Here is a 24,211-nt window from a genome sequence, read left to right as displayed (position 1 = left end):
TATACATTTTTTAATTAAGAAATATTTATTTATTATTTGGCAAAATACTTAAAATAAATAGTTATATAAAATATTTATCGAATTGTTGAATATTGCTGGAATTGAACTGTAGAGAAATTTCTGAATTTGTTGATATCAAATGAAGTTGGTTCACAGGGTGAGTGAACTTTAATTTGCCTCATGTGAGTGTCGCGTCCATTTTGATGATTGCTCAGCACTGCAATTTGGATCATATAAGTTCTAATAGGCCTGTCATGCATATCCTTGATTGGTATCATTTCCCATCCTAAAATAAATAAAAAATATATAATTTATTGATTGGATTGATGTAGACCTAAAATAAATAATCAAGTCGAAAGATAAAATTTTATTAGTTTACTTATACTAATGTTATAAATTTGAATTTCGATGTTTTCGGGGTAATCTGGAATACTACTGATGAAATTTTAAAAATTAATTTAGAGGTTGATAATACATTTATTGAGGAAGGCTATTCCATACCATTATGCTGAGTCCAACAGCAAAATTAATGAAAACTGTTGTAAACATAGGTAAGATGAAGTTGCAAAGCTAGTATTACATGAATTAAATAGATTAGAGGTGTTGATATATAAAAAGATGACATTTATGACAAACTTACCACTTGGTTCTATAAGCTCAATGACCTCAATTTCTTGCAAATCATTAAAGTGTGTTCCTGCTCGGATTGATATTCTACTTGGTGTATAACTTTCATCAAGTTTGTAATCTGTGTAGATATAAATGTGTGAGACCATTGTTTTTCTCTGGAATTGAATGTTTACTAAATGTGGCAATTGTCCATCTGACTGCCAATATGTGTCCATACAATCATCTCGTAATTGATCTATACCAAAACCTAAAAATAAAACAAAAATATTAAAGAAATAAGAAAAATATTTGACTGTTTAACTGATCTATTATTTTCATACATAGAGTTTAAATTTAAAGTCTGTTTCCGATTAAGTTTTATTATAAATGAAACTAGTATGACCTGGTTTACAAGAAGATAAGCTCCAAATAGCATGATTTCCTACTTCTCGAACTGTTCCTGATCTTTCGCTGACGAGTGGATCTTTTTCTGATCCCATGTCAGTGTTTCACAGACACAAGAAAACACAAACTGTCGTAAATATCTAATAAATTAATTGAAAACTTGTGTTTATTTTTAATATATAAATACTGTAATTTTAAGTTAATTTAAATAGACAACAACAAAGGTGACGAGAAAAGTAAATAAACTATGAAAATTAAGTGGAATCTATTTGGAATTTGAAATTGTCACTGCTTGTCAAATGTAGCCTTAACTGTTACTGTCAATGTCAATTTTTGAAGACCGAAGAGCTGACAGCTACTTCGTACAAAGATTTATATTAGTCTAGCCATTCAATAATAAAATATTACTGAAGACAATGGCTGTATGGGCTGAGTTCATTTGCCTTTCCCTAAAAAAGGAAAAATCCGAACCAAAAAAAAAAAAATCTAGCCATTCAAAGGGGGAATGCTGCCAGTATCTTTGGAACCTTGCCTAAAGGGTCTCCTTTTAATAATATATTTTAGTTATTATATTATATATTTTAAGGTTTTTAATTTTAGGTTAAAGTTAGTTGTACAATGAAGTTATGTAAATACATTATCTGTATTAATTCTTAAAGTACCATATGAGAATCATTGTTGAATATATGTACACTGTTGCCATTTTAGCATCTCTATATGATACGTGCCATTAAGTCAAAAGAAAATCGTCATTTAAAGAATCGCTGAAAAAGTAACCACTATAAGAAGAAGCATTTCAAATTACACGGATTACACATTAAGAATCTTTTTTTACAAAATATACCTACTTATATTTAATAATAATAATAATTTATTCAGCAACATAGTAGACACAGAGTAAAAATATAGAAAACTTAAAAACTAATAATTCGCTATGAGCTGAAAGAAACGAAAAGGTATTTCATTATAAATATCAATTGTCGGGTACCTACTTTTAGACGAAGGTTACATTACAGTAGGTACTGAACTTACTGTACTAGGTTGACGGAATTCTTAGTATTGGGAACTAGTGGCCATAATACTAGCAATGTGCCATGTTAAGTCCACATCACCTGGGTGATCATCTCTAAAAAACATCGTAGTTAATTTTTGGGAACCATCGCGGTTAATTCCTGGTGAATTGGGTACGATGGGTAAACTGACCAGACTGAGGATGATTATTACGACATCCTTCACTGGTATTCCTCCAGCGTATACCATTATCACAAACGAGTACTTATCGACAACAGTGGAGTCTGACCCTTTTACAGAATAGTCGCTTGAGCGCTTCACCATGGCCAGGCCAGCCCCTTTATTTATTTGACAAATAGGACAACACTTTTTGTAAGCTAAAATCTTTAAGCTTAAAAAACTTAAAACTTTCGCTGTAGCTGACGGTCGTCGTCGATGTACATCATAAAATACTAGTTTTGCTTATGCTGACCTACTAGGTAATGTGTGATATAATTTTTGATTTACATACTGTTCTGAATTACATATTTTATTGCTATTTGCTTAATATATGATGATATATGTAAGATGGGACGGGTTGACAAATTGATAACATTATAATTAGTGGTCATGTTGTGGCCATGTAATTTGACTATAGCATGTGGTAGGAAGCGCGCGGGAATTGTCCACACAGAGAATCCCAGACGAATACCAAATGTTAAATTTAGTTCCGCTTATGCACATGAACATTAACATTTCCATAAACGTGGATAAATAAATAAACAGAAAAATACATTATGTAGGTACTGGAGGTAGTGGTAGGTATTGGAGAATAATGTACTTTAGATATTACTCTTCTACATATATTTTTTTATGTTAATAAGTATATCTTAATTGCTTAATCCTATTGACATATACGTATATATAACAGGCTCACACTAGCGGATAAATTCGTTAGCGGGTTGGAACTGTTCTCTCGTATATCATCATTCACAGTATTGTCAAGCATACAGAGCAACAGAATAATTGAAGAGGGAAAACTATAGGCAACAAGAATGATGCTATTTACATTTTTTAACTTTTGTTTTTTTTTTTTTGGTTTGCGCTTTTTCAGTGTCGTGTCATTTTGAAACTTTCTAAACGAAAGAGATACTGAAACGCGGAACAAATTAAATGCATACAAAGTCTAAATAATTTATTCATATAGGATATATTATGTCTCATACGCACGTTAGGATTTTTATCATTGTCTCTACCATTCCACCAATCCAGTTCGTTCGTTCTTTAGTTGTGTCGAACTGGCCAAGAAACTGAACGGGTTTATTAAAAAGAAAACAATTATCATTCCGTCAGATCCTATCAGGTTGTACACATATACTAATTGTTACTTTAAATAATATGGCTAAAAGTATTACCTACATATATTTTTCCTGAATATTACATAAACAAGAACTAAAAACTGACCACAATGCTGTTCGGTAAAAAGCACCTGGAACAATTGAGCGGATTTACTGCGAGTTTCGTATGCTTTGGTTTGGCAGCATTCATAGGTATGGTTTACATTACGGACTGGAAACCAATAGTCACATACCTTCCATTTTATAATACTAAGTTTGATTTTTCAAAAATAAAAAAACCTGGTTGCGATAAGTAGGTATTGTATTAATTAAAATCCTTCGTTCAAGAGCATAATAGAATAAATAATAATAGGTAATGACAGGTGGTCATAGCTATAGAGAAGCTAGTTATTTTAATAGAAAGGGTACGTGTAGCGCACGCGTTTGAAATAATACAAGCCGAGCCTGGAAAGAGAAAGGAATTATAATAATGACTGGTCTTCAAGATCAGGTGTGCTCAGATTTGTAATAAAATGTCAACCGGCTTCGGCGCAGCCGGCGCACGCGCAGCTGCCCTCAGCCCTCCTCCATACCTCCACAGTCACGCGCCCTCCGAATAAACAGGATCTCATTGTGTTGTATTGTATTATTTTTTATATATTTTATTGGTAATTGTTCTGTAATAAAATGAATTATTATTAGCATCTTTTTATTTACATTGAAATATATATATATTGATAATATATTTTTGGGTTCTTTTTATTAGAATACGTTGTTAGTTACAACGTTCGTGTGATCAAAATATATTAATTGTATTTTTATATTAATGAACATAAATAGTATGCAAACTTTTTTTCCATTTATATTATTAGAATCGAATTGAATATCACTTACATTTTTGTTATATCTATGGGTACCAACTTTTGGTAGGAACTCCTTGGTACTTTTCTATGTATGTATGTATGTATAATGATTATTTTTTATGATAATGGAATGGTGCACCCATTTGCGCTAACGGTATACGCTGGATTCGTAGGCACTATTGACACGTCTTGCATAGGTCTAGTAGGTACATTTTTTATAATGTACTGGCCATAGCCATTTCTATTAAGTCTATTTGTTACATATGTTTAATCGAAATGTGATCTTGGTTTTTGGAGTCTGTTTAAAATATCATGATAACTAACCATATGCATAGTCAAAATCTGGATTCAGAGATTTCTGTAAAGGGCTAAAAATTCAGCTGATGCTTGTTTTATTTATTAATAATTTTATCAAGTTCTGCTGCGAATATAGAATAGCCATAAGTTAAGGTTATAATTAAAAGATTAGATAAGTAAAAGAAATATTCAAAGAAGATCAAACATTCATCATAATTTATATCTAATAAATAACAGATCGAATGAATTGAGTACCAATTTTGATAATTTGCTTATTAAGTAATCTATAATTTTCATTAATTAAATTATCTGTTCTGTTATAGTAATACGATAAATAATTTAATTAATTGAAAATTAATTAAGTTTCACAAAAATGATATTGTAAATATACATTGTAACATGTTTTGTAGAGTCTAGATAGTACTGGACCTTGACTCTAGAAATTCAGAAAGCTCATTTTCGAAAACAATTGTATTTGTAGGAACTTTTTAACTTAGTGATTTCAATAGTCGCATAAAACAATAAATAAGTAATTGTACATAAAAAATACAGTACTGTAGAGAATAAAGGAGGTCGTGGAAGCTGTAACCGCGTGGTAGGTATATTGCGTTTACCTACTGAGTTATGAAAATTTGTTGTTGCACTTTTTGTTAAGAAAAAGGGTCCGAGCCCTTTACGGCCAAGGACTTTTGTAAAGGGAATATTGGTGGGGTGAGGTGTGTAGTACGCACGCGTTCCGATACATTCGTAACGCGACTTGGGTACAGTTTAGTTTATACTTGGTTGTGAACAGTCGTCGTGCGCTTGCGCAGACTACAGTGACGTACGACGCACGAGTTACGAACATTGTAAACAAACAGCAGAGAGCGTAATTGCGCGAAATTTTATCGCGTAACTTAGTATTTTTATTTATTTTCCGCCTACGATTAGATTTTACTTGTGATAACTAAGTGGAGTAAACAGTGTTAAAAATGGATTTGTCCTGTGGAGAGAATATTGAGAACTCCGGCAATCAGGACCCGTGCAGCAGCCGGACAGTGGACATGTGCATCGCCGGCCCCGATCGAGCATTAGACAGCGATCCACGAGTCATACTAAATTTATTAACTTTGGAGAGGACCCACGCTTTACATACAGACTATTTCCAGAATGTTCAAATTGATATTCAACCATTTATGCGGAAAGTCGTCACTACTTGGATGTTAGAGGTAAGTTTTCTTTTCCTCATGATTCCACATTAGGTACTTTGAATAAATTTAATAAGAACAAGTAGTAATCAACGGAAGAGAAGACATAAGGATATACGGTTATTGTGTGTTGGTTTATCGGAGTTTACAATAGCTCGGTTTAACTTCCGTCAACAACTGATTAATATAAAATAGATGTCATTGACCGCAATTTATAAGATAATAAAATCTTAATTGAAAAGTACCTACCTATTGTGAGTATTATAAAAATGTACATAGAATATTTTATTTGGAGGTGTCTTATAGGTAGGTAGGAGATAGTACCTTAGTCAGTCATCCTCTTAAAAAGGGCGTAACTGTCGGACTACCTACATAGTTTTTAGTATACAGCGAAATACCTATTCTTTTTTGCGTGGATTTTTGTTTGGATTTTCTGCGTGATATTCCATAAATTATTGTTAGGTGGTCAGTTAATTAGGTAGGTAACGGTTATAATACCAGTATGTATATAAATTAGCAATCACAATTACCTAAATGTCACAGACACTGGTCAGGTGAACCGGGTGTAATGTGCAACCGAGGCTGAAGCTGAGACGTTACGAACCCTTAGAAACGCCTATCAACGGAAACTTTTTTATTAACTTTTTTACTGAGCTTGCCTCTTGAATGCACACGAGAATCTTAATGGGTAACTGAAAGTACATCAGGTAAAAACTCTTCTATATTTGCAGCCTTACATTATTCAAGAGATTAAGTGTAAGAGTATGGTGTTTGTTATATTCACTCATCTATATCCAATGGATGATAATAGTACGTAGGTATCTATTATTGTAGTAACATCTGAGTATCACCAATCAGTGGATATGGAATTTGTATATTATTAAAATTAATTATCAAACCATTTTCTTTCTATGCTTTAAGATGATATATATTTGATGAATCTTACATTTTTCTTAAATGTTCTTTTTATTATTGATTACTTCTTTTATTAATCAATTTTCTTTCATAACTGTTAATGTATTTTTATCTCATTGTTTACTCCATAAGTTCATGTTAAGGTGCAATGTTTATTTTGCATCTTGCATATTATCATAATCTATTTTTATGTGTTTTGTTATTTTTGAACCAGGTGTGCGAAGAGCAACAATGTGAGGAGCAGGTGTTTCCTCTTGCTGTGAGCTACATGGACCGGTTCCTCGCTCAACGCGCCATCTCGCGGCAACAGTTGCAACTGCTGGCCGTCACTGCAATGCTTCTCGCCTCAAAATTCCGGCAGTGCCATCCGCTGTCTGTCGACCTTTTGTGTGCCTACACAGACAATTCTGTATATCCACAAGAAGTCAGGGTAAGTTTTTATATCTTTTCAATTTTTTTTGGAAAATATGCATAAAATATAAAGACTTACGAAGAACCCGGAAAGAGCAAGCACAAACTAAAGTCTCATAATTGCGAATACGGTGACTCCAAGAACTATTAATATATTAATATCCCTACGTAACATATCCCAGGTGTAATATTAGTTCTGATTAAGCAATAGGTGGCAATATGGTCTTGGTCTTTTATATATAAAAGACCATATTGCCATCTATTGGCTTTATAGAAAGAATGTAAACGTAATAGTAGGTCAAAAACAAGAGTGTTTTTGTATATACGTATATATACACTAGGTGAAGTCCGGCTTTTCAGCTGATTATATTGATATGGTTACGGACCAAACATAAGTACCTACTTTTTGCCCGATAATAGGTAAATAAGCGGTTATTGTATTTTATAGGCCTTGTCGGCCATGAAGAAACATGTCTGTTTTCTCAGCTAGAGCTAAATTATATACAGCGTTTTTAATTATATGCCATGTTTATCTGACGGAAGAATGCTTCATACCATACAAATTTTAATATCTGCATACTAAATAATTTTTGTGTGCCTCTAGTGAAGAATTTGCGCTGTGTAAAAATTGGCAGTTAATTTTTATTGTATTTGATATTATTAACATTATTTTTGTTAAAAGTTAAATTCAAAGGCCTTCAATCTTGTAGGATTATTTTAGTCACTTATGCATATATTTTGTATCACTAGCCCCACTACCGTGCTGTTCGGCTAGCTAATTTAGCTGAGAAGAAATGCAAAGAAACTCAACTGGTATCTATTGTACATTACCTATAGTACTATATACACTTCAGTATAGTACCTACGGAAATAATAATTTGCATGGTATAGTATCTTATATATATCATCTTATGGTAGATATCTTCTATTTCAGAACTTCTAAAAAGAAATTACTTCAATTTATCAAATTTGTATAAAAACTAATTTCTGTTTCCATGTTAATCTCAGAAACCACATTTCCCAACTTTTAAATACCAATCGGTATCGAGTACAATCACTTAGATCTTAAAAATTTTGAAGAAACAAATAGTGTATCTTCAAAATTTTTAAGAAATAAATAAAAAAAACATTGATTATATAAATTCACAGTGGTTACCTATTTTGGAAAAATGCTTACGTCATTATTGTATGAATTAACTGTTATTAATTTATATCAAATAATAGATCTGGATAATATTTTTTAAAATGTTGTATGACCCTACAAGACAAAGTTACATTCTCTTTATGTGATTGTGTCATATTTTCATATAAGGTCAAATAGTTCCGACGCATCCATGCACCTTACATACATCCTGCCGCGACCACAACTTACTCATTGTTTTGATTCCACTATGAATGAACTTGATTAGCCGAGTCAAATGTCACTCCTTTCACCCCAAAGAGGAGGTCTTTATATTGCCCGTTTCCTTAAAGTCGCATGTGAGTTTCCGGTAATTATTTGTTCCTTGAAGCACTCTACGAAGGCACTTATTGTCGCCCTTCTTAAGTAAGCTACAGCCTGTGACGACATCGAATTCACTGTTTACTTGCTTCCGACGGAAATGAGGGCACGAGACCGATGTAAGAGATAGTGGTCTTGTACCTAGTGATGACTAAAGTGTTAAAACCACTATGGCACAATTTAAAATTGTCTAGTAAAAGATTAAGTGTACCAAATTGATTAACTGAGGGCGAAAAAAATTCCCACACTCCGGTTGTAATACCATCAAAATCGTCATATTCGGCATTGTATGGAAGGTAGACAGGCAGGTGTGACATGATCAATTAGTGTGGTTACCAGTGACGCTGATGAATGTGACTTACGTCACACAATTCACACGCCTCTGCCACCCCTGTCAGGTGACAAATATTATGAACTTCAAATTTAAAAGGGTTTTGTTACTATTTAATTATATCCTATGCAAAGCACACCTAAAGTTAACAATATACTACTTATGTTTAATTTGCAGTGCACAGGCTACGGTAATTTGATTGTTACAATAGATAAATATGTATAGATGGCACCGTCAACATATTTTTATACCGTGAGAAAACCCATGGTAGTTCCTTCAGGGCACCGTATGGTATAGGGTATAATACACTTCCTTGCAATTAATTCGAACGATGATCGCGATAGGCATGCACTACGCATACTTAATGATATAACATGGTGTGCCACTGAATAATACTTTCCCATGCTCTACGACTTTAAGCGCCACAGACATTTATTGGAACTTACCTAAATCATAACATATTAGAAATGTGTATTCCTTAGTTTACCAGTTTTATTCATAAACATAAATTAATTATGACAAATTTATTGAACTTGTTAAGATAAGTAATATTAGACATGTCCAATATCAAACGATTTATCTTAAGATGCAGTTCGAAACAAGTTATATTAAATGTTTTGAAAAGTTTAATGAACTACAAGATTATTATTAAGTATAACTATTGATGGGCTTGATGACATTCACCCTCGTTTATCGCTAACTACAGTTTATCATGAAAATAAAGAAGCCACAGTGTCCCTTTTGTAAAGCTTCTCGGTAACCTTAATATGTACTAGAAAACGACCCTCATTATTTTAATACATTAGAAGTCTCCCTCTGCAAAAATTTAGACACCGGTCCCATGGTTCCCTTTCTTAGTACATTACTATTTTCATTTGTAAAGTGATTCGCTAGTTTTTGCGGTTTCCGCTTAACGCATCGAGTATGACGACTGTAATAATAATTCAAGTGTACTAACTGTAAGAAAATGTACTTTACAGCCCTTTGTAGTATACATCATTACTTAAATAAAAGACACTCGCTTTGCCTAGAAATTAAAAATAATTTATGAAATATAATATGGGTATGAATCTTTTTTGTCTCCATTTTCACACGGACGACATTGCACCCTTTTGCTGTGACATAGTTACAGTATCTATATATAATTGTACGCTGTGTTGTTTGTGGTGAAATCTATAGAACAATTAATAATAAAAACATTTCTCTTTGTTGTAGCAATGGGAAGTGATGCTTTTACAACGGTTGAACTGGCAACTCTCGATTGCTACTGCATTCGACTTTGTGGAGCCATACCTTGCGAGAGTGCCTTGGGGAAGAAGCAATCCACTTGTACGCACCCATGCACTCACACTCACCTCCGTCTGTTATACTGGTAAGCCTGATATTTCTTTTCTACATTTAATGCAAAACAACTGAACATTTTATTATGGGCTTGGATAGTCTAGCGGTTTAGCACACCGCCTTTCTACCGATAATCGCGGGATCGATTCTTCGCACGATATAAACATTTGTATTCATGAGTATGCTTGTTGGTAATGGTCTCGGTGTTTTCTATGTACAATATGTTAATATTATAAATAAAAAATGTATTAGAGTAGTTCTATAAGTAGTAAGTAGTAACATAAGCTCTGTTTAGCGTGAGATTAAATAGTGCTGTGTGAATTATCCACGGTTGTTATTATTAGGTATACTAAATCGGTTATATATGTAATGGGTATATAGTAATGTTTTTTTATAGTAGGTATGATTGTCCCTTTGTTTATATAATGATTTAGAGTGTGGTCGAATACATGTACCGTGCTAAGAGCATGGGGCGGCGGACGCGTGTATCGGAACGTGCGCACATGCTGCCCGCGCCGCGCACTGATAGCGCGCACACCTTGCTCACAACCCCTCAGCCACTGACCCTCAACCACTCCCATTGTCAAATTACGCACACGAAATTATTGACGATTACACGACTTATATTGTTTGTACGATTTCATATATACAATAACATATTCAGCCAATAAGGAGTTTATAAGGAGTACCTTTTAAGTGTGCTAAATTTTATATCCCACCATCCGCGCAATTTTTGTAAAGTAAAATATATTAAATTATATATAAAAGTAAATTAAATTAATACGTGAAAAAAAAACTTAGTTCCCAAGTTTTTACTTCACATATTACTGTAATATAATGATACTTACATAGAAAATTACTTATACTATTACCAACATATAAAATTATTAATTTGTTGTAACTTGCCCATTGTAGGCGCGTAAAACGGATAGAAGTTTATTATAAACTTATAAACAAGGCAGCTTCAAGGAAGATTATGAAATTATGTCTCGACATAAGCAACTACAGCAATAATATTTTCAGTTTGACCATACTATTATTATCTATTAGTGCATTAATGTTATCTCGTAATCTTCGGATTTATGGCGAATGTCCGGCTGGCAAAGCTGACGCCATGTGCGGACACTTCCACATTTCGTGTATAGGTATGTTGTTATCTCATGTGTCCAGCCGCCAATCTACGATTAATTTGTTGATAAAAATTTGTACGACGTTTATTTACAATATCCAATTCCAATTTATAAACTGTATGACAAAGAAATCCTTACATTTATGGCTTAATATGATTTTTTATTGCATATAATAAATGAAAATAATTTTAGTAACAATATTCGGATCAATTCAATTGCGACGTACAGCCTAGATACTAAATCTATACCTACATATCTATATATATAAAAAAATTGGAGTGTCTGTTTGGAATATTGAAATAATAATTTTTATTATATGCATATGAATATAAATACGATACATACGGGTTAATCCCTGAAATGGCTGGACCGATTTTGACGGGACTTTTCTTGGCAATTAGTTGATGTAATAAGGAGTTACTTAGGCTTTTTTCTTGTACAGTTAGTAGTAGTTTGTATTATATAAAAACAGTAACTGATCGCTGTTTGTATGATTTATGACAGAAACTATTATTGAGTTACTTTATCAACGTTATAAAACAGAAAATATTGTATGTGTATGTTTGTCTGTTCGTTTGTGTTCTCCAATCTCAGAAACGGCTTAACCTAATTTTGTGTGGTTGTGGAACTATTGTAGTTATGTATATACATATTTATTCGTACATCAAGGTGTTAAACATGGTGTACGTAACTTAATACTGTAATTACTGCTGGGTAACACTGACCAAAGGTGTGTGGTGACCCCACACATAGCCGTACCTATTTAAAATGTTAGTTCTATAGAGGGGTTGCATTCATTTATTTAACGGAATTATTAAAAAATGTTCATCGACTTTTCAATATAAAGTTTTTTTATTGAAAATAATAGCACAAACACACTTTAAAACTTAAAAGAAGTACCATAGTCAGTATGCAATAGTAAACATTAGAAGAAATAAATTAAAACTAATGAATCTTCCACACCATCAATATCTACTACATATAAAAAACTCAACACTTTTTTCAATATTATATTAAATACCCGTATGGTCCACTGAATCCTGATAAGAGTTATTTATGGCTGTCAGTTGTTTACCCTTACGCTTGGTACTGTGGTATTAGTCAGATATTATTTAGAATAAATATAAAGATCACCATGGTTAAAATTGTATTCAATATGTTATGTTTATATATATATATATATATATATAGTACGAAATAGGTAATTGTATAGTTAATATTTGTTCGTTTTCTAATAGCTCGAGTTCGTTATTTGTAAGTAAACATTATATGAGTGTCAGGTTTTCTATGGTGTCGGCCGCCGGAAGTATCATAATTGCCGGTAACCGATCGTGAATTACCAGAGGTGTTAAGGGTTAATAACACTAGTTGACCCCTAAACTTCCTCTTTCTTCAATTCAATCTTTATTTTTGTTAAACAAGGTCATTACAATAGCAAAAATATTGAGAATATAAATAAGTGTATAAACAAACCGTAAAATGTACGATTTATTTTTTTTATATAATTATTTAATTGGGGTTTCATTAAGCGGATCGTTCGCGTTTCATATTTGATCGTGCTACTAAAATAGTGTAAGAAATTGTGATATGTTTTGCGGTTGGTGACTAACGATCGCGGATAGGTAGGTAGTTACCTAAGGGTGCGCAAGTTAGGGCGACCGCGACAGCTGACTTGGCGACAATACACGAAGACGTCCCGCGGCTATTGTGCGCCTCCTGAACTCGAACACCGCTCGTCCCGGCCTCTACAAATGCTCCCTGACAAAGACGTCTCGGCGCGCACCTGGCGAGCCGAGCTGGGACCCTATCTAACTCGAAACGCGGCTTTACGCGTCTTCTCAAATCTCAGCGTATAAGAAATGCCCAAGTTGCAAGATTATCACGCTTCCGCTTCAAACCCTTCCGTTCTTCTGTCTATTATAAGACAGCCTCCTTGATCTGTATTATCACGCTTTTGTTAGATATTCCTTTCAATTCTTACTTCCGATTAAGTTCTATTTTAATAAATATTTAACAATTTATTATCCAATCAAATCAAATTTATATAAGTGATATACAAACTACAATTTATCTTCTACTTCGAATTCTCGAAATTTTTGATATGATGATCTTTCGATATTGGAAGCTATTGTCGAATAAATTTATTTGATTATATTCTTACTTTTTTTTATTGTAATTCGTATTGAAAAGCATAGGTATTCTGAAGGAAACCTTATTCACATATAATAATATTCATAGACCGTAAATGTTAAGTGTAGTAGAATTAAATTTATAATTTTTATTCAAATACACTTAACATTTACGATCTTTGGTGGCATATCGTATAAAACCCCTTCAACAGTTACTAAAATAAGACATAAACTTAAATAGACTATAAATATAATATTGCAACCAGTTTCGCACAATTAGACATTAACTATTTGCAACCCTTGCACTTTCTGTGTTTGTATTAGGATTCACTATTAGGGGAGACAGGTTTTTGGAACGGAAATTAACGGTTTTTGAAGACGACTGTTGGATGAGCGTCATTACAAGCGAGTATAACAATTAGTAGGGCAAGTCGCGGGGGTGGATGTACGTATCTTAAGTAGTGTGGCCCCTTGGCGTGTGCGCAGGTCAGCAGATGTTAGTGCACCAACTGACGGCCAACCTGTCGCGCAACGGAACGTGTCGCTCCGCTGGCTATGGAGATCAGCGTTGATATGGAGCTCGCGATCGTTTTTGATTTTATAATAAGCCAGAACTTTGGTATTTTAATGCGCGTGGTCACGAAAATGGACCGTTTGCAGTAATGTTGCACTTGCACGTAATTAAATAGGTATTACGAAGCGCATACATTTAGATTGCAGTTCGTTATGGAAATTAAAACTCATACACCCTTTATCGTTATGTTCCAATGAACTTTCAGTCTTTATAAAGCTTAAACACCGATAGTAATTAATGTATAAAGGTGCAGGAAGTTTTTCTGATTAAAATTATAAAGCATTCGCGTGTTGCGATATTCTTTTTATTCATGCAAACGTCGTCTAGTAACATATAAAAGCACGATAGTTGTAAGAAGGGTGTAGGTGGGCAGTGACCCTACGCTACTTGACGGAGGTAGCAAATGGAAGGGTCGCGCCAGGTGTCGTCACATCTGCCGTGTCTTGGCTTACCTTCTGCACCTAACACAACTTAAACTTTAAATAATAACTTGTCCCGCATCAATACCTCCACCGTTAAACAGAAAAGTGTATGATGAGGTTGTCTTAAGAAATTAGGTTAAAAATATTAATAAATACATTGTTTTGACATCGTTGCCTTTTTTAAATATTTAAATGTAATTTAGCTGTTGCTACATTATAAATTCCAAACAATAAAATACTCATCGATAAATGTGCAAAATTGTAACGATATTTTTGAGAGTTATTGATTAGACGTCGCGATCACAGTATATTTATTAACAATAGGCGAAGTTAAGTCTGGCGAAATCGCAGCTGCGTCTCTACCTGGACGACTTAAGATGTAAATTACCATTATTCCCGCTCCATTGTCCGGACGTAAGCACACAAAGATGCTGACGGGGACGGAATGCACAAATCTGGCAGCTGTTCCATTCTCCTTCCTTATGCGTCGTTCCTTCAATAACAATGGGTGTCGTATATTGTGCAAAATGTTATAACGTGAGTTACTTTCTTTTCCATAGCAAATCTATATTATATCATTGTCACAATGTGACGTGGACTGTTTATAATCTTATGAGATTTGGTCTATTATTCAATAGTATAGTACAAAACGCTTAGATAGTGAATTTGTTATCATGCAGCACATTAGAAACCTTTATGTTGTTGGTCGACCTCTATAACTACGTATTTATATAAATACGTGTAGAAGCTGAGATGAAGGCAAGGTGCCTGAGCCACCTGTCTGATCCAAACTAATTATATCTCACGACAGATGCCTCTTACCTGCGCACGCTCGATTTCTCGAATGTAACCGTATATTGTTCTGTATAAATTATAGTTACATCTATAAATAAATATTTAAATAGTATCACGGATATGATGAACGTACATTGGAATCTTGCTCGTTGGACATTATTTGTCATCAACCGACTTTATGAATAAGGTGGCTTTCAATTATACTGTACTTTTATTTTGACCAAAATTCTGAATCAATTTTCCTGATTCTATTTGCATTCTTTTAATCCCGGTTAGGTTATATTCTAATTTCGCACAAATGAAGTATACTTTGGGATTCATATCTTAATTATTTATATTTGCAAATGTGTGTGTGTTATGTGTGTACCGTAATAAAAATAAAACTTTTTTCAAATTCATACACACATATCATACAGCGTTGTGTAGTCCCAAGCTAAGCAGAGTTTGTGTTTTGGGTTCTAGGCAACTAATATAAATAAATATATATATTTTTTATAATTGCATACTTTCTGTGTATACACCCAGACCGATACAAACAATTGTATTCATGAATACAAATGTATATACCGTGCGACGAATTGAACCCGCGACCACCGGGAGGCCATGTGCTAAACCAGTAGATACCGATGCTGTCAATAACATACTAAGTACGTAAAGATGTTAAATATTTAAATTTCATAATTATATTTTTATTGTTAACAGAAACGGAATTCCTGTTAGTGCCACCATCACTAATCGCCGTTGCCTGTATAGCAGCAGCGGCTCGAGGGTTGCGTGTGCGCATGTCTATCAACGATTTGTGCGCGCTGACACGAACACCGGCAGCGGCAGCTGAGCTTATTGCTCGCCACGTTGAACGCGTGTTGGCTAGAGAGACTCAGCCTCAAGAACCTAGAACTAGACATATGCAGTCACACAAACAAACCGCGTCAGAACAAACACAACTACCTGACACACCCACAGATGTTCAAGATGTACACTTTTGATCTAAGTCTAAGAAGATAACTTAACATTTAATGTTTTATAATACTACTAGTTTCTCTCGCCTTGAGAGACATAACTAATAAAAATAATATTTGCCCAGTCTTATAAAATATTACAAATGCATAAGAATTTAATTTAACAATAGATTTTTTGTCGCACACCTGGGCAGATAAGAAAGATTCAGAGCAAACAAAAAACAATATTTATCTATTATAATGCAGTCGCATTCAGCATTTTGTAATAAATATAAAAGTAACGTAGAACAAATTGTCCATTGATCTCAAATTTTATTAATGTAAAATATTGCTTTAGACTTAATGTAATTTAATAAGATTCGTTAACAATGTAATATAGTTTGAATATGTTCCAGTTATTACTTTATATATAATGATCTCCAGTAAATCCAAAAGTTATTATAAGACTGAAATTTATAGACGAAGATAGTTACTCTCTTTTGAATACGACGTGACAAGCACAATTAATTTTATCTTTATGTATTTAATGACCAGTTCTAAAGCCACGTCAGATTAAAAATATCATAAGACTTGTAGATAATTAAATTACAATGTATTATATAAGTTTTGTTATTATTTTTGTTTCCGTAATCATATATTAAATAGATATTTAGTTCATTTCAAGCCAAAATATTTTCTAACGTGAATGAATTGTATTTTTTTTTGTATCTACAGGTACCTACTGATTGGTGTAATAATTTGCGGTTACTAGCAATTTATTTATGTAACACTGTCATATTTTATTTTCATATATCGTACTTGTGATGTTGTGAATATTGTGAATACCTAGTTTTCTTTTGAGTACATTTTGTGTGTCATTTGATAGCAAAGATAATAATTATTATGAGTATTTGGTTAAGATCTCAGTTCGTAGCAAATCCCAAACGATATTATTATAATTAGTATTGTAAAATGGTGTGTCTAGTTTGTAATATTGTCGCGTGAATATTTAAGAGTAGATATGTATAATTTATTTAAGTACATGTTAAGTTTTAGTAAATTCTAGTCAGATGTTTTACACATTCCTGTTTTCGACCAAACTTTGATGTTTTTAAGATATTATTAATATTATAGAATTAAACTAAGTTTTTCTTACAAGGGTTGTTATTTACTTTAGATTCTCTTTAGGCATAAGCTATCTTTAAATTATGATATTCTACATTGTACAAATGAATTTTTTAGAAATACTCATTGTTTTAACGAGTAAGTAATTTAAAGTAAATAAGTCTCCCCTTGTATGACCAGATAGGTATGCCTATTGTACACATGGAAATAAGAGAGAAATATAGGAGCATGATATTATCGTAAATATTGTGTAAGTCGAAGTAGCGAGGCGCGTCGAGCAGCGTTACGCGATGTTAATTAAACTAATTAGAATAAATTAATGGTCGAGCTTTCAAGTTTCTCTCTTAATTCTATTAAAAAGCGTAACCTTCCCATAAGCATAAGTTTCATTATAACGAGCTCTCATGAAACTACAGTGTGTAACGTCTCGTTAAATGTATGTGAAACATACATCATATGCTGTTATATCAGTGTAGGTCGTTGTGTTATTTATCATAGACCAAAATTGTTCAAATAAGGTACATTTCTTTGTTTACAATTACTGTCATTGTCTATATTTTGATAAGTATACGTACCTAATAATGTTAGAGCTTTGTATATTTCTGAAGCTGACCAGTTGAATATCTTTAATGTACATTTTCGAGTATGTATTAAAGGCAAAAATTAATAAAAACATTAAAACGATTTTATATTTTATTTTACTTCACTGTCATGAGGAATTTTTCATGATCTTAAGATCCCGCTGTTTTAGAGTTCTTATATGGATGGTATTTTTGATATTATAATTTAAGGCCTTGACGTGGTGACTGTTACAGAATATTCTATAAGTACCATTCATGTATTCTTTTGGTTATAGGTATAATTACATCATGTAAAGGTACCTACCACTTAGTGTGTGGAGCTTATGTTCAATGTTGGTATGTCCTCCTAGATATCTACCTATAATTTACATGTCTTTGGGTTTCCGATTTCAATATTTTAGGTATTAGGTACATTTTTGGTACATCGTTACCAATGTCCGGTTTCTATTATAAGGTAACTTTACACACTACTGTGGGTAATGCAGTATAATAAATTGCCTATAAGCAGTTGTATGCTCACTGAATAGTCTTTGTAAGATTTGTTGCTGGTAATTAAACCATAGATAACATAGTGAGAATATTTTATCGATATACTTATGAATTGTATAAAGGTAAAGTATTTAGTATTATAATGTTTTTTGTTAAACAAATACCAAAGCATGTGAACTGTTCTAGATATTAAAAAGAGTCTAAAGGTCTAAAAGTGCCTATTCCCCAACGTAGAATCTAATATAGAGTTTTTATATTATATTTAAATTAATTTTGTTTATTTCATACAGTTTTCAATCAATCGATAAATAATTAAGATGATTGATTGAAAATTTTTATTTCCAAAAATTTCTAATTCCTTAGAATTAGAAATTTAGAAAACTATTTTTATCAGTTTCGTTGCAGGTAACAATTTTGTAAGTTTTGCTTAGTTTTTGATTAGATGGAGTTGTTTTAAAATATATAGTTTGTTAAGTTATGCGATCGATCAATATGGGAAATTTATTTTGTCATTAAGTGATAAATGAATATTTACAATATTCATACTTCATTTCCTGAGTAGGATTTTACTATATCAGCGCCATCTATCTATAGTTATACCAATCTATTAAACAACTATAAAGCACCACACCATCTGTGGTATAATCAATATAAACAACAGCTGCGTTTCAAGTTCAACCGTGAGGTGGCGGTATTTTTACATTTAATACATTATTACGACAAGCTGCCAATAGATGTCTACCCACAAAAAACCCCTGTACTATTTCTCAGTTTTGAATGTATTATTTATCTAGTGACTTAAGCAAAAGTTATTTAGACCATCGATGCAGAATAAATCCGTGTCATTATATGACCCAGAAGCGGATAATTATTAAATTTTAATATTTTTTTTATGATATAAAAAATTAAATTATTATAAATATAATTAAGGCGGATATTGAAGAAATAAAAGGTCGACAGTAGAGCTCTATTCTGTATATCAATAAGATCCATATATTATATTATTATTAGGTGACATACGAGTTTAGACCTATACCAAAGAGTCTATACAATCGGTATGAGCGAATTGTCGTAATCGGCAAAGTGGCATGTACGAGTGAGGATGAGTGGTTTTACTCGGGCGGATATATTTGTGTTGATACAGGCTGATTTAATTTTAAAGATTGATCGAACAAACTAGTCCGTAAAGATTGCAACCATTGGGTTATATGTACATATATACTAACCATTATTAGGTTAGTATAGTCAGAAGCTGTAGAAACTATTACCTATTGATATTGAATTTGTTTTAGTTTGTAGAAAAAATTGTGTATTAGAAATATTATTAGTATAACGAAATTAAAACATATTGATAATACCCGACGGTTATATAGACCCAATCAGTCATTAAGCGAATGAATGTTCTAATTAATAATTAAAGCAAAGATTTAGCAAAGAAGTTTTGACAGAAGAAGATTTCAAGACTTGAGAGAGCGGTTTGACTACACTTCTCGTACTTTAGAACTGCAACCTTAAAATACTACCAGAAGATGCAGTCAAACTTCCGAGTTAGAATGACTGAAACTTTAGCACAGGTTGTACAATGTATAACTACTGCATGTAAGCTACTATTTACGTAATAATATATATTTTTTACATTGACACATAAATTTGTAACATTATTGTTTAATATTTCGATAATTCTGAATAAAAGTCAAATAGGAAGTAATTTAAATAACATATTTCTAAAATAGAGAACATATGAATATCGTATCAAATAATGCTACTGTGTAGAATCCTATAAAGTTTCATATAAATTTAAGACAAGACAATTTTATTAATAAATGTAAGACAATTTTTCAAATAAAATAAATTATTATAAATGTAGATCGTCAAACGTAGTATTGTGCTATTGTTTTTTTTTATTCTTGAGTACCTACATACTATTTATTCTTGCCTAAAAGAGTAAGTTCTAACTCACCATAAACTGAGATACCTAATTAGGTACTTAGTGGACCCAACGGTTTCTCCAATTCGTTATTTTGAAATGATATTTTTTTTATTGTTGTGCAATACAATATTTAAGAAGAAGCTATGTAATATGGCATAGAATTCGATTATAATGCCAATAATAAAACCTGTACCTATATACTTAGGTGTCTATTGACGCTTTATAAATGAATGGGTGTATGACAACCAGGCAAGTATATCCCTAATTATTCTACGCTAATTTCTTATTATTATTAAATTCTTAGGTACCTAATAATTTTAACTTGTGGGATAATAAAGCTTAATAAGTACTTGTGAGGACAACGACTGATTTATTTTGTTAGATACTCAACCATTTATACATTTTATTGAAAGAACAATAGGCAAGTTCTTTGCCTATTGATTGGTCTGAATCTGTTATCCGAACACCGGTACGTACACATTAAAAAAAAAACTGTTTAGAAGTGCTCCAAATGAAAGTTAATTGAACAAAATTTTTTTTATAACACGGACAAACGAGCATGCGGCTCAGCTGATGGTAAGTGATTATCGCCGCCCATGAGCACCCGCACCACCAGGGGAATTGCAAGTACGTTGTCGGTCTTTTAAAAAGGAATAAGTTTTTTTCTTGAAGGTTTCAATATTGTATCGGTTCGGAAATACCATGGCTGGAAGGTGATTCCACAATGTGGTTTTGCGTGGCAAAAAGTTTATAGAAAACCGCAATGTAGAGGACCTCCATCATCCAGACGATCAGGACGGTACTTTAGTTTCTGACGGGTGGTACGGTGCTGAAACTCAGCGGCTGGTGTTAATCTGAACAATTCTTCAGTATATATCATATATCACTCCCCGTGATATGAAGATTGTTATTTTTTATTTCATTCTTCAGCAGACCAAATAATAAAGTTACGTTGCAAATTATAGAATATAGGTATATATTTATCAATTCAAACTTACATTTTATTCACTTTTAATATAAAAGTTACTTCAGATACTCGTCACTTTTGACAGGTTACGGTGTCAATATTTTAATTTTATTCAAAAGTGCGATACGACATCGAGCGGTGAATAAACAAAGATCGTTGAGTGTCGCGAGGTGGCGGACTCCTCCGCAAAACCAGGCGTTCGCATGAAAAACCCAGGCGAGGAGTGCTCGGGGCGTTCAGGGCAAACATACCGTCTCCGGGGAGCCGCTCATTAGTTGTTCAAACACGCCGGCGGCCACTTTGACAAGCAGCGAAGCAGGACCTCTTCGGCCCTCTCGCTCCGGCCGAAGAGCGATCTTCCCCTTCGATGATCTAACGCTAACTATAAAGAGCTATCGGGTCGACAGATAGTAAATAAACGCGGTTTGTCTTATTTACCCGACTGTCGCAGTCACGATTGCGTCCGTGAAAATAGTTAATGAACCGTATTACATTTAATTGTATATAGTCGTCTGAGTATATGCATATATAACGGTATTTAAGATTTTGGGTAATGAACATAATGATAATTATTTTTAATCCTAAAATTTGCTTGATTAAATAAAATTCTAAAGGTAATTCCATTGCGTATCTACTTTTGATATACCTATACCATTTCATTTTATTGTTACACGTAACATGTTATTGTGTGATTTTTCAATATGATTTCTATTTCGCTCTTATTTAATGTCTCGGTTTGTCTATGGATACGTAGAAAACTTACATACTTAAAAAATATTTGGCCTAACTAAATATTTGCTAGTTAATAAATATCTAAGTACTTTTGTTGAAAGGGACTAGTTTGGAAAACTTTTCTAATTATTGTTCCTGAGTTAGAAACAAGCAGTGACGTCAGCGGGGTTTTGCAGTCTCTGCTAATGGCGGCGTCAGCAATCATGGCGATAGCAAAGCGCTCATCAATCATGGGCTCAGGTGCTCCTCCGGTCCAGCATCCCGCACCCCGCGTCCCGCTTCCCGCGCTTTACCATTGCGAGTCCCGGCCTCGTCTGCACTATAATAAAATAAATAAATATAAAAGCAAAAACAGTTAATGCATATATTTGATAATACTTTAAAATCACTATATGTTTCACTTATAAATAAAAAGTATATCTAGTAAATAGAAAATATTTTGAATATTTTGCTGTAGGCACTAGTACATACCTAAATAAATCGTTTTATTGGGTTCTGGGTTGTCTCAAATTCAGCATTGTATCACCGTTAGTGGTTAAACAGAACACGCTATATTTCATAATAGTGTTTTATATATACCCTACTAGGTATATTATTTTTAAGAAAGTACAAGTTTTCTTTTACAAAGTAGGTACCGGGATGAATAGATAGTAGGTATTATAGAAAGGACAGTGCACTATTTAAGTGAATAAATTATGCTACCATCAACTAATAGAACTGATTAAGAAGATACTGATTGAGAAGTTAAGTAATTTGGCAAGAATATTGAAAACAATGCGCGTGATACTACACTCGCACAAAATAATATTGTTTGAAAGACTTAGTAATAAGTTATAGTAATAGTCATTTATAACATTATAATATAATATATTTATTTATAGTAAAATATAACGAGCATTTTACTAATTACATATATTATATTATATTATATAATTATACTAATTATAAACGTTTATGAGTATGGATGGATATTTATTACTCTTTCACACAAAAACTAGGTGAAAAATTTCATGTGGGTGAAACGTCGCCACACGGCACAGGTAGTTAGTAGATACTAAAACGAAGTTAAATACAACAATAACAACAAATAGTATACTATTTGTTGTTACACATGTTATATGGACAACTATAAAGTACTAGGTAAATAAATAAATAAAAAAAGATGCGATTTAATTTTCTTTACTATTTTGTCGTGCCAATTTTATGTATTGTTTCTAAAAAGTAACAATAATTAAAATAACAATAGAACAGCAGACAACAGGGAGATGGAAGCAGTCGCGAGCGGTGCAGCGGCATGTGGCCCGCTGAGGGCGCAAATCGAATTAGCGGGGTAAAGTAGAGTAGCGCACGCACGCCGCCGCCCGCCATAACCGACGCATTATCAGATTAGATGCTGCGACTAGCCCGACGCCGCCATCCCACATCCAGCCGCTCTATGTACAATATATGCAATCGGTTCCATGCTCATAACTACTAATTTGGTCAAGGACGTACAATAAATACAACAGATAAATAATAATTAATGCAATCTTTGAAAGTAGTTACAGAACCAATATCACGTTCTAAAATATATTTATGTGTTAGGTACACATCACTTCAACATATTTGAATAAAAATAATTCCTTATTGGAATACACATAACGCAACGAAAATAATAGCTTTTCCATAAGTTTGAATTTACTTTATGTCAAATAGTTATTATATATTGTAATATCATAATGTTCAAGATCATTAGTTGAAAGTTGTACTCAAGGACTGAGTATTAATTATTGTATGGGGAAATAAAACTACGGGCAAAACATTTTAAACGAATTTGATACAAAAATAAATCAATAAAGTTTAAATAAATAAATATTAATGAAAAACTAACTCATCGACTTTTCAGTGCAATGGCGCATATGTTGAGAATATTTATAAATAATTACAATATTGTATAAAATATATATGTAATATACAATTAAAAGATTACAAAAATATTATAAATACTTGGGATAAATCTCCTGAATTTATCTCAGGCATGAATACAAATCAGGAAAGTATCTAACACATGTAAAAGAAATAAACATATTTTAATTTAAGTAAGTATTTTTAGAGTAGGCTTGACAAATATATGAAACATGTTAGAAATACAAAGTTACTGAAAAAAGTCAACGCTCGCCAAAGACAGTGAAAAACTGCGCGGTAGTTGTTGTTGTTTGATTGCAGGTCGCTA

At 32.8% G+C, this 24,211-nt stretch overlaps 2 protein-coding genes across 2 annotated transcripts; one reads left to right on the top strand and one right to left on the bottom strand.

Annotated features, from left to right (window-relative positions):
* Positions 1 to 16: 16 nt before the first annotated feature.
* Positions 17 to 1,303, bottom strand: LOC131853190 (anaphase-promoting complex subunit 10). The gene is made up of 3 exons (XM_059204018.1): positions 1,013 to 1,303; positions 641 to 877; positions 17 to 286 (listed from the first exon to the last, which is right to left on the bottom strand). The coding sequence occupies exons 1-3, from the start codon at positions 1,107 to 1,109 to the stop codon at positions 75 to 77; spliced, it is 546 nt and encodes a 181-aa protein (XP_059060001.1). The 5' UTR covers positions 1,110 to 1,303; the 3' UTR covers positions 17 to 74.
* A 3,971-nt stretch (positions 1,304 to 5,274) lies between these two features.
* On the top strand, positions 5,275 to 16,856 carry LOC131853255 (G1/S-specific cyclin-D2-like). The gene is made up of 4 exons (XM_059204097.1): positions 5,275 to 5,709; positions 6,818 to 7,033; positions 10,062 to 10,218; positions 15,940 to 16,856. The coding sequence occupies exons 1-4, from the start codon at positions 5,473 to 5,475 to the stop codon at positions 16,221 to 16,223; spliced, it is 894 nt and encodes a 297-aa protein (XP_059060080.1). The 5' UTR covers positions 5,275 to 5,472; the 3' UTR covers positions 16,224 to 16,856.
* Positions 16,857 to 24,211: the final 7,355 nt, after the last annotated feature.

Source organism: Achroia grisella, unplaced genomic scaffold (genome assembly GCF_030625045.1).
Source record: "Achroia grisella isolate CSIRO2021 unplaced genomic scaffold, CSIRO_AGI_Agris_v1 utg900, whole genome shotgun sequence".
Lineage (NCBI taxonomy): Eukaryota > Metazoa > Arthropoda > Insecta > Lepidoptera > Pyralidae > Achroia > Achroia grisella.
This window is presented reverse-complemented; position numbering and strand designations above follow the sequence as displayed.

What these genes read in the sequence shown, in the direction of transcription:
- LOC131853190 (XM_059204018.1), bottom strand. Translation starts at nt 1,109, where the DNA reads ATGGGATCAGAAAAAGATCCACTCGTCAGCGAAAGATCAGGAACAGTT. An exon ending in CTTATCTTCTTGTAAACCAG is followed by an intron (nt 878 to 1,012) that starts GTCATACTAGTT and finishes TTTTATTTTTAG; the next exon opens with GTTTTGGTATAGATCAATTA. An exon ending in TGAGCTTATAGAACCAAGTG is followed by an intron (nt 287 to 640) that starts GTAAGTTTGTCA and finishes TATTTATTTTAG; the next exon opens with GATGGGAAATGATACCAATC.
- LOC131853255 (XM_059204097.1), top strand. Translation starts at nt 5,473, where the DNA reads ATGGATTTGTCCTGTGGAGAGAATATTGAGAACTCCGGCAATCAGGAC. An exon ending in TCACTACTTGGATGTTAGAG is followed by an intron (nt 5,710 to 6,817) that starts GTAAGTTTTCTT and finishes TTTTTGAACCAG; the next exon opens with GTGTGCGAAGAGCAACAATG. An exon ending in TATATCCACAAGAAGTCAGG is followed by an intron (nt 7,034 to 10,061) that starts GTAAGTTTTTAT and finishes TCTTTGTTGTAG; the next exon opens with CAATGGGAAGTGATGCTTTT.